The sequence below is a fragment of the Sorex fumeus genome, unplaced genomic scaffold (genome assembly GCF_029834395.1).
Source record: "Sorex fumeus unplaced genomic scaffold, SorFum_2.1 ptg000055l, whole genome shotgun sequence".
Taxonomy (NCBI): Eukaryota; Metazoa; Chordata; class Mammalia; order Eulipotyphla; family Soricidae; genus Sorex; species Sorex fumeus.
Window position 1 is genome coordinate 5,165,189 of NW_026606112.1, and position 10,964 is coordinate 5,176,152.

Here is a 10,964-nt window from a genome sequence, read left to right on the forward strand (position 1 = left end):
TGTGAGACTTGTTACTGTGTTTGGCATATCGAATACATCATAGGTAGCTTGCCGGGCTTTGCCATATGGGCGAGATACTCTCGGAAGCTTGCCGGGCTCTCCAAGAGGGGCAGAGGAATCGAACTTGTGTCGGCTGCATTCAAGGCAGATGCCCTACCTGCTGTGCTATTGCTCCACCCCAAACATCTGAAAGTTTAAGGAAATTTTTTTTGTCTCCAAGGCATAAAGTTATGTTAACTGACATAACACATAAAGTTAAATTTATCGGTAAGTAAACAACAGGGAAAATACCACAGCCAAAGGATATGTGGACTAGAAGCAGATGGTCAACCTGAAATGAATTCATTTGCCAGCAGGCCCAGTCACCCACATGAATGACCTGTGCCTGCTTGAGAGCAGCCCCCGGGGGCTGCTGAAAGAGCTGAGAGTCTTAACTGATAACCGACCAACTCATGTTCTGGCTTGCAATCTGTCACACTGCTGTAAGCACAGCTTCTGTGCATCTCTCTAGAGGGCTTCAGTCTCCTGCTTTACTGGCAAAACAATCCTCTTTTGTTGAGCCTCACAGCTGAAGGCCAAATGGCTCCCACCACCCTGAGTTCAATGGAGGGGTGACGCCACCTTTAGATCTTGCTCTGGCCCTCCTTCCCTCCTCACAGACTCACATTTGTCCCTGTCAGTCTAAGAAGCTCCTGATGGGCAAAGATCAGGACACTATGAATGTATCTAGCACTGAGAATAAGACTCTTCATGAATTATAAATATTTGCATATTATTCGGATCTAAAAAACTACAAATACTTACACCCTGGATTGATTTTTTAAAAAATTCATCAGAGAAGGGGAGGTGTGAGTAAAGAAAGTTGCTTAAAATGATTAAAGTAGAAGGCTGGTCCTTTTGGAAAACAGTATGGACGATTCTCAAAAAATTAGAAATTGAGCTCCCACTTGACCTAGCTATACCACTCCTGGGAATATATCCTGGAGAGGCAAAAAAGTACAGTCAAAATGAAATCTGTACTACTATGTTCATTGCTGCACTGTTCACAATAGCCAAAATCTGGGAAAAACCCGAGTGCCCGAGAACAGATGACTGGTTAACGAAACTTTGGTATATCTACACAATGGAGTACTATGTAGCTGTTAGAAAAGATGAAGTCATGAAAGTTACATACAAGTGGTACTACATGGAAAGTATCATTCTAAGTGAATGAGTCAGAAAGAGAGGGACAGACATAGACAGACGGCATTCATCTGGGAAACATAAAGTAACAAAATAGGAGACTAACATCCAAGAGTGGCCAAGATTAGTACCAGGAATTTTGCTCCATGGCTTGGAGGCAGCCACACATGCTAGGGGAAAAGGAAGCTCAGATAGAGAAGGGAGCACCAAATAAAGGATGTTTGGAGGACTCACTCGGGATGCGAGATGCATGCTGAAAGTAGACTATAGACCAAACATGATTGCCACTCAATTCCTCTTTTGTAAACTACAACACCCAAAACGAGAGAGAGAACAAAAGGGAATGCCCTGCCACAGAGGCGGAGTGGGATGGCAGGGGTTGGGGAGGTGGAGGGATACTGGGATCATTGGTGGTGGAGAATAGGCACTAGTGGAGGGATGGGTACTGGATCACTGTATAGCTGAAACTCAAGCACAAAAATTTGTAAGTCTACAACTGTACCTCATGGTGTTTCACTTATAAAAATTTTTTAAAAATTAATAATAAAAAAACTTAAAAAAATAAATAAAAGTAGAGGGCTGGAGTGGTAGCACAGCGGGTAGGGCCTTTGCCTTGCACACAGCTGACCTGGGTTCACTTCCCAGCATCCCATATGGTCCCCTGAGCACCGCCAGGTGTGACCCAAAAAGGAAAAAAAAAAAGATTGAAAGTAGAGACTGATGGGCCAAGAGATAGTATAGGGATGAATATTCTATGCATGCGGCCGACCCTAGTTAGATCCCTGGCACCTCAAGTGTTTTCGGAAGAAAGCCAGAAGTGACCCCTAAGTTAAGAGTAATTGCTGAGCACAGCTGACTGTGACCCCTAAACAATCAAACTACAGGTTTTTTTTTTGGTAAATAAAGTTTCATTAGAACATCACCATGCCCTTAGTTATATATAATTTAGGGATGTTTTTATGCTAACATGTGCAACCACCACTCAACATGCAGAGTATATGATGTTTACTATTTGCCCTTTAAAGGAAAGTTTCTGGCTGGAGCACATTCTTTGCATGTGGGAGGGAGGCCTGGGATTAAGCCCTAGCACTGCATGCTCCACTGAGCACTGTCAGAAGCAATCACAAAGCACAAAGCCAGGAGAGAGGAGAAAAATGTTTGTCAGTCTCTCTATGGTTAAATTATAACTCCTCCACTATTATAATCTCAGGGCAGAGAGACAAAGGCTGATTCCTTACAGGCTGTTTTGTGGATCAAATGAGAGTAAGTGCACAGTTCGTCGTCGGCATGCAGGTGAATAGTGCTACTCTGCCACCATCACCAGCATCATCTACGTACAGTTCCATAAGATAGAGAGAGTGCTCTTGGTCTGGGAAGAGAGTAAGGATGCAGCTTAAAATGAGCATTCATGGGCTTAGGAATCTGGGGCCTGAGTAGGGAGCAAAAAGAATGTGGGAAGGAGAAACGGCAGCCACTAAAAAACTTTTTTCCCACTTAGGTCTTAAATTTTAAATTGTCTAATTTCATTTTCTTTGGCCAAATATAAAACAAGGATTATACAAAGTTGCTAACCGAAGGTGTCCATCATTCTACAGGGACGTAATATGGCTGGCTAATGTATTTGGTCAAACTGTAAAGTCCTGGGATGTGGCTTGGTGGTAGAGCGCTTGCCTTTTATCTGTGAGGCCCTGGGTTCGAACCCGGCACCACAGAAAAAGACAGAACAACAACAACAGAATGTTGTAGAAATGGTCATTAGAAATAAAAGCAGAGATCTCATGTTTCCAGTCCTGCTGAATCTGTGTCTTGGGTATATGGCTGTACCCCTCACTCCCATCACTGGCATAACAGGATCCCTGGTGCCTGTTCACCATTACTTCTCGTTCTCTTCTTTCCCCCTTGACTGCTTTCCTTCCCTGTCCGTCTCCTCTCTAAACACGAGATCTAAGCGGCAACCACTGAGATTTTGTAATGCACCTGTCAAGTTGTCAGGATGGGGGGGGGGGGGGGGGGAGGAATAGAGAGAATCTGGAAACACTGGTGGAGGGAAGCTGACACTAAGGGGGAAAATCAATGTTGAATTACTGTGCACCTAAAATGCAGCTCTCAGTAATTTTGTAAATCATGACTCTTGAATAAAAATTAAAAAAAAAGAAAAACAACGAAAAGAAGAGCCCCACCAATGCCGAGGAAACGGTTCAAAGGGCTAGAGCACACACCTTGCATCCAGGGCCCTGAGCTCAGTCCGGATCCTACCCGTGCAGCCCTGATGGGCCCTTTGCACCCCAGCCCCGCAGATCAAATAAGTCAAGGAAAGTCTAGAACCCACTCCAGAGTGTTCCCCTGAATGCTCAAATACCTTCTGCTGTTGCCTCCGCTTGAGGGATGGGCCCGAGCATCAAAGCTGATCACGACACCTCTTTGCTTCAGGTCACTGAACTGCTTTTCCAGGTATCTGCAAAATCCCTAGAAGTTCCCCATCGACCGAAACAAAAACAAAAACAAAACAAAACATAAAACAAAAACACACACAGGCACACACACATAATACATTTGTTTTAACATGTAATATTCACAGGCTACAAAAACTGACTAAATTTTTTCTGTTCTACAAGTGAACATTCATTCAGTAGAGAGGGGAAGAACCCCCCTGTGCTAAAACACTGTGGTGAAGGAGAAGCAAGACTGATTGTCTGTCTAGATGCTTCAGGCTCTATGCTGGAGTATCTTTAGCTCTTCATTCCAGTTCAACTTTGCCAAGAACCCCCACGTGGCAGATGGGAAAATTAAGGCTCAGTGACTTGCCCCCTTGTGGAAACAGAAGTTTCAGGGTCTGGGTTTGTCCGTGGGCCCTGGTCAGAGATGGTTCAGTGTAGTGAAAAGTATATGAAGGGGCTGGAGTGACAGTACACGTGCTTTGCACTCAGCTATTCTGGATTCGATCCCCGACATCCCATATGGTCCCCTGAGCCCACCAGGAGTGTTTCCTGAGTGCAGAGCTAGGAGTAAGCACTGAGCACAGCAAGGGGTGCCCCCCCAAAAAAGGAGGGGGTACCATGTCTGGCATACTTCAAGCAAGCATGCCCGAGCACTGCAGCCCACATGTGCACCCACACCCTCACCCCTACCTTCACCACCACAACAAAAAGGGGTGGAGAGGTAAGCACACAGGAAGCTGGGGCTGGGGCCCAGGGGTGGAGCACCTGCACGGCACGGGTGAGGACCGAGTATGACCCTGGCACGGTCCCCCAGGCCCCGCTGGGAGCCAGCCCCAAGTACCACACTGGAAACGCCTCCCAGGTTCACAGGGCATGCCCGAAAACTAAGAAAGAAGCAAAGCACACAGAACCTATGGGTTTGGATGCCTCCCTGCTGCCCCGTGGCAAAGCAGACCTCGCTTAGTGGTGCAGGGCCTCAGTTTCCCTCCTGTGAAAGAGGAGTAGCAACAAGTACCCACCTCGAGGGCCATTATGAGGGTTACAGGAGTGCAAATGTGTCCACTGCTGAGCAGCCCTGCTCCGGGAAACTCTAATGTGTCTGCTCTTAGGAGTGTTTTTATTGTTCTTTTCCCTCAAAACTAAAGAAGTGATCTTTAAGGAAAAGATCTCCCTTAACATTATTTCAAATGTTACAGACAGGAAAGCATTTTCAGACATTTCTGCCAGCTTCACCCTTAGCAGGTCAAAAAAACCTATTTGGTAAGATTTTGATAATGAGCAAATCTAAACCCATTTGTCTGAAACTGCTGTCTGCCAGGCAGAGGCCTTGCAAAGGACGTCTATCCATCAGTCTACAGCCGGGTACAGTTTTTCACGCAAATGGGGCCATGCTCACCCAGACGTGAAGGAACATAAAATGCACCCATTTTGGCAGGTGCAGTGACGTCACCTCAGTATGAAATAAGGAAGATTAAAAACCAGTGAACTTTGAATTTAATAGGTTGAGATTAGTGGATGAAATAGGTTTTATGACAGTTCAAAGAGAATTCTGGTTGATTGGGTAATAATGATAATTAATGATTACTACTTCACTCTGGAAGCCTTATGATAGACATAATTTCATTACTTAAAAAAATGTAGCTTTATTTGTATTATTTTTTGTTTTGAGGCCACATCTGGTAGTGCTCAGGGGGGGCAGGAAGTTTCAGGGATCGAACCTGGGACCCCTGCATGCAAAGTTGTGCTGTAATCCTGTGGGCTCCCTCCTTAGCCTGGAACTCTTCATTTTGATAAGAGTTTACTTGATAGCAGCGGGCAAAGCAAGTGCTGCCCTATCCGCTGGACTGTCACTCCAGCCCCTCCATGCACTTTTCATTTCTGACCAAGCCCAGGCTCAAATAAGTACTTTGCAGATGAGCAGTGCCAACATAGAATGCTCTTTTCTTTTCCATGAAAAAGAAAAAAAACTGTTACGTGGGCATAGTTTCTCAGCCTTCCTCCCCTCCTGCTGATCTCAGGAAGTCCATGACTTAACAGGAACTTAAGTCCCTGCCAGGGGTTTCCATGGAAACGGTCCTTAGTAGGGGTTTGCCAGGGAATGCCAACTCTGTCTTTTATGCTACCAGGTTCCTATACAATAACTGTAATCATAATTAGTCATTTTCCTGACTTTTCTCCCAGAATTAAAGCAATCTTCATTTTTGTTTCATTTTTTTGTTGGGGGGGGGGGGATGAGTAACACCTGGCCGGACTCAGGGCTTACTCCTGGCTCTGTGCTCAGGGATCATTCTTGGCAGGGCTCAGGGGACCAGATGTCGTGCCAGGGATCAAACCTGGGGGTAAAGCCAGGTGCGAGGTCAGTGCCTAACCCCTGTTCTATCTCTTTAGCCCCAAATCATTGTGCATATTTGGCAAATCTAAGTAGTAGAAGAAACAGAATAATCTGTTGCATTTTATTTCTTCTGTAAACAGAACTTTTGATCCTCCGCGGCAACTCTTTTTTGTTTTTGTCAGATGCTTCATGTTTGAATCCTTAAAGTCTGGGCCAGTGTTGAGAACAAAATTCAGAAATGAAGGCAAGGAAACTTGGCAACAATTTTCACCTAGATTAGCAACTCAAATAAAATGGAATTGGCTCTTGGTTATTCTGAAAGTTCAAAGAGCTTATCTCTGCTTGTACAACCCTATCAAAAACAACAAGATGATAAAAGTCAGCTGAGTTGGTGGATTTGCACCGGAAGGAAAGCTCCATGAGGGGCCGTTCGTTTTAGTCCGTTTAGTCACTACTGTACCTCTGCTGCGGACCCACTGCCAAGGGCCGTGCTCGGAAACAAGTTCCACCAACTGCAAGAACCTTACAGGAGGGAGGAAAAGAATGACTGGTTCCCTCTGGCCAACCCGGGACAGGGTACTAATTAGAATTAATGAGTCTGCCCAGGACAAACGGAGCCTGTGGTTATATTAATGAAAAACAAAAGAGGCCCTTGAAATGAATCTTAGACCTTAGTGTCCACTTTAGCAAACCCAAACCTAAGCCTGAGATGTTTTAAGCTAGCGGGCTACCAGAGAGATAGTACAGAGGATGAGGGCCTTCCCTAGCACAAAGACAACAAGAGCAAACCCTGGGCAAGGCAGGGTATGGCTCAAAAAACAAAACAAAGAAATGAAAGTTACCATTATTGAGTTACAAAATACCTGTAATCATAATTAGTCACTTCCCAGAATTAAAGCAATATTTATTTATGTTTTTGCTTTGTTTGGGGAGAGGTGACATCTGGGTGGGTGCAGGGATCATTCTTGGCAGGGCTCTAGATCATTAATAATACTAACTACACACACACAAACCACTGGGCAACCATGCTGCACTCATTAAAAACAGCCAGGATGTGGAGTCAACCCAGGTGCCCCCAAACAGATGCGTGGAGAATGCAGGTGTGTGGTGTGCAGCCGCAAAGCATGACAAATCCATGCAATTCACTGCCATGTGGGTGGCACCGGAGGTTTTCGTGTTAAGTGAAGTGAGTCAGAAGGATAACTTCAGAAGGAACAAAGACCAGATGGCCTCACTTAACTGGACAAGGGAATGGAAGGGGGCGAACCCTCAGCCCTAGATCAGAGAAGTGAGGACAGCGAAGGAATGAGACCGAGAAGGGAAGATGAGAGATAAGAGTGGCAGGGTAGGGGCCTCAGGGACACTGGTGGGGTAGCGGTGAGGTGTTTGTATGTCTTTAACCCAGAGGGCCTTGAGTACTGAACCAGGAGTCCCAACCTACAATAACCAAGCCTACACATGTGTTTGTCGGGGGCACAGGCACAGGGTGGGAGGGAACCTAAGGACCCTGCTGAAGGGAAGTTGACACTGGTGGTGGGTGGGATGGTGTTGGAACATTTGGAATACTGCATGCCTAAAATTTTATCATGAACAACTTTGTAAATCAATGTAACTCAATTAAATAAAGCCTAAGAACAGACATTCACAGACAACTAGGTCTCCCCAAATAAGTCACCCGCTGACACCACAGCCAATCAGACTACTTCCCTGCCCCTATCTCTTCTTTCTAGGTCTCTCCCCTGGATTCTACCAGGGAAGCGCTTCTAAGCACTGGTGGCTTGAGACAGCCTGATTCCAATAACTTGCGATCACGATCAGGACCATCCTGTTGTTCGTCAATTGCCTCGAGCAGGCCCTGGTAACGTCTCCTTCATCCTAGCCCTGAGATTTTTTAAAAAGTGCCATATTCAAGGCTCTTTCAGGGTTAGGAGAATGAGACCCATCATTGTTACTGGTTTTTGTCATATTGGGTATGCCACGAGGAGTTTACCAGACTCTGCTGTGTGGGCAGGTTATATTCAGTAGCCTGCCAGTTTGTCCAAAGTAAGAATAAGATAATAAGATGTCGCGCGGCCACATGTGCGATTCCAATAAATCTGTGTCTAATAAAAGTCTTTTAAAACTATCACTATACCTTGGTTTACCCTTGAACACTGGCAACATGTTTTTCATATAGCTAAGAATCCTAAGGTTACCTGTGTGGTCTGTATGATGGTCAAGTCGTTCATCTGCGAAATTCCTGGTCCCATAGCAGCTCGCAGGCCGGCTGTCCCAAACTCCATCCGAGTCCCAAAACATTTCTGGAGTTCTTCCTTGTTATCGTCAGCAATGAGCTGTTTCACTAACTCCGAGGTTAAAGGATTCTGCAAAATAGAAACATCCAATGCTGTGAGGTAAATGAGAGAATGAAAAAGCAGAAATATTTTTCTTTAAAAGCCACAATAATTCTAACCTACATTGTGTATGTTTAATACATAAATACACACACACACACACATACACACACACACATCTGGGTTACCTGTTGACCAATCAGATTTTCAGGTGCCTTGAAGAAAGGGCTTAGGTCTCAAACTGACAACAACAAATGTTTCCCACTCCCTCCACCCAAGTTTAAAACAGGGTGCTGAGTGAGTAAGAAAACAGACAACTTCACAGTCACACTCGATACCCAGGATTCTTGCGGTCTCGGTATCAATCTGACAATTGGCCTTTGATAGCAATAAAAGACAAATTGCCTGGGTGGAAGGAACAGGGTCAGCATGATAAGGCAGCCAAGAGGACAGCAAAGGTCACAAGGAGCTGATGGGCATGAGCAGAGCTGGTGAAGACAGGTCTGCAGAGAGCACAGGGAACACCTCCCAGCCCGGGAGCAGATCGCTGCAAAGCTCTGGGCAGGCAAGCAGTTACCCATTTGCTGCCTGTCTCAAAACCAGAGAACAAGCAGAGAGAAGGCAAGAGGAGTGGTAGACAGGACAAAGTAAAAAACAGAGGAACTGCCCCTACCTCCTCCACTTCAGGGGGTGTGGCCCTAGCTTCCCCAATCAGACAGAGAACACTGCAGGCAACTGGGAGTTAATTTCCTCCCTGGGGAACTGTAGGAAGTTAGGACTTCAAAGAACTCTACCCACTGCCATTTACTAAGTTGTCAGAGAGGGAAACATTCTCCTGCCCTACCCAATTTGAAGTGTGGGAAGGCTGGGGGCAGGGAGGAGGGTTAGGCACCTAAGGCCCTTGCATACACCTATGTAACCGTGGAATTTCTCTTATGAGGGTAGAGGGTGGGGAGAGGACCACCAGCACCCTTATGGGAGGGATCCAATTTTTTTTTCATTCATTCAACAGACAGTTTCAGTATCTGCTGTGAGTGCACGATCATCCCAGGATGTTAGACAGGGTTTAGATAATCTCCCAACTGCGGGGCGGTTCAGGATGAAAATAGAGACCCCCTCCACCCCGCTCCCCCCCACCCCATTTGTTAAACATTTCAAAGCAGAACAGCGGAGCATTAAACCAAGCGCCAGGCACCTCTCTGGTCCTGTGAAATCAGCCCCGGCCAGGGGGCAGACGTTAAAAGCAGCAAACCTGCAGACCAGTTCTGGTTGGAGCTTTTGGACAAATCGCTTTTGAACAGAGATGAAGGAAGGAAGAAAGGAAGAGAGAAATGACTTACTCTTGGGCGCTAGCGCAGCCTCTCCGGGTAAAGCCCATTTCAGTTCAAACCCGGAACACCCGGCAGGAAGAGGAGAAACGAGTTCAGCAGCAGCAGGGAGCAGAGGGAAGAAGGTTCTGGGGGAAACAAGGCAGAGGGCGCGGCCGAGAGGGGGGACCGGTGGGCGGCGGGCGGCTGGACTCGGAGGGGGCGCTGGGCCCCGCGTCCCCTCCTGGCACCCGGAGAGGGGGAGACGCGAAGCGACACCAGGGTGGTCGTCCTCCAGGGGCTTCTCACATCGCAGCCCAAGAGAGAAACTGGCAGGCCAGGAGGAGGGCAGCTAGTTCTGGTCCCCGCGCACCCGGGAGGGGTGGGTGGGCACGCCGCCCCGCAAAGACCCCCCGGGCGTCAAAGGCACGGCCGGGAAGCAAGCGGGGGTCTTGGTGGCAGGGGGCGCGCCGGCAGCCAGAGTGCCAGGCGGATGCCCGGGCGTGGCGCAGCCCCCGCGGCCCGATCGCCGGTTCCGACCCGGGGGGCCACCTTCCCATGCACAACTCGCAAACCTGCAAAACCTGCAGCCTCTCCCGGGCGGCCTCCGGCACGCACGACCCCGGAGGCGCGGGAGCGCGCAGCGCGGGAAGGGGGCGCGGCGCCTCGGTCGCCCTCACCTTGTCCCATCGAAGCCACCGGGTGACCTCCTGGTCCAGCCGGGGGTCCGTGCAGAGCCCGTCGCCGCCCGGAGCTGTCCCGTCCGCCGCCATCCCCGCCCGCAGTCCGGGTCCCCCCCACACGCAGGCGAGTTCGCCCTTCCGCTGGGGCGGGCGGCGCGGCGGCGGGGGCGGGGCCAGGCCGAGGCAGAGCCAATCCGCGCGCGAGGAGCGCGCCCGCGCCCCGCCTCTGGACACGCCCCCGCCCTTCCTCCCGCCGCCGCCTACGGGACTGGGGCGGAGCGCGCGCGCTCTGGAGGTAGAGGCGGGGCTGCTGGGTCGGCCTTGACCTCTGCAAAGTCCCAGGTCACAAGGCCTGTCAGGGCTCTCCTAAAGTGCTCCGAACCCTGGGCCTGAAAGATGCAGGTGCATTTCTGCAGGTCTAGTCTTGACAGAGAAGGGGCTGAGGATGGGGATCAATTGGGGAAGGAACATGTGCCAGGCGGGTGTTTGTTTGGTTCTGGGTTCCATCCCTGGCACTCTCTGCCCCCTCCTTAAGCTCCCGGGGGAGCGAGGAGAGGTGCTCCTGGTCGCCAGCACCCCCACCACCATCATTACCAAGAAAACTTTTGGACAAGAAGAATGAAATGGGAAGATTGAGATGAGTTGGTTGATCCTAGGACAAAGTGTGAGTTGGGAGAGAGCAGCACAGG

The 10,964-nt window shown here is 48.6% G+C and overlaps 1 protein-coding gene across 1 annotated transcript in view; it reads right to left on the bottom strand.

The window, feature by feature from the left end:
• PGM2 (phosphoglucomutase 2) overlaps positions 1-10,383 on the bottom strand; it is a 30,208-nt gene extending 19,825 nt beyond the window's left edge. Inside the window, exons 1-3 of the mRNA XM_056125584.1 lie at positions 10,273-10,383; positions 8,148-8,315; positions 3,542-3,648 (exon numbers count right to left, since the gene is read on the bottom strand). Of these exons, the coding sequence (XP_055981559.1) occupies positions 3,542-3,648; positions 8,148-8,315; positions 10,273-10,365 (368 nt within the window). The 5' untranslated portion in view covers positions 10,366-10,383. The remainder of the gene's footprint in view (positions 1-3,541; positions 3,649-8,147; positions 8,316-10,272) is intronic.
• Positions 10,384-10,964: the final 581 nt, after the last annotated feature.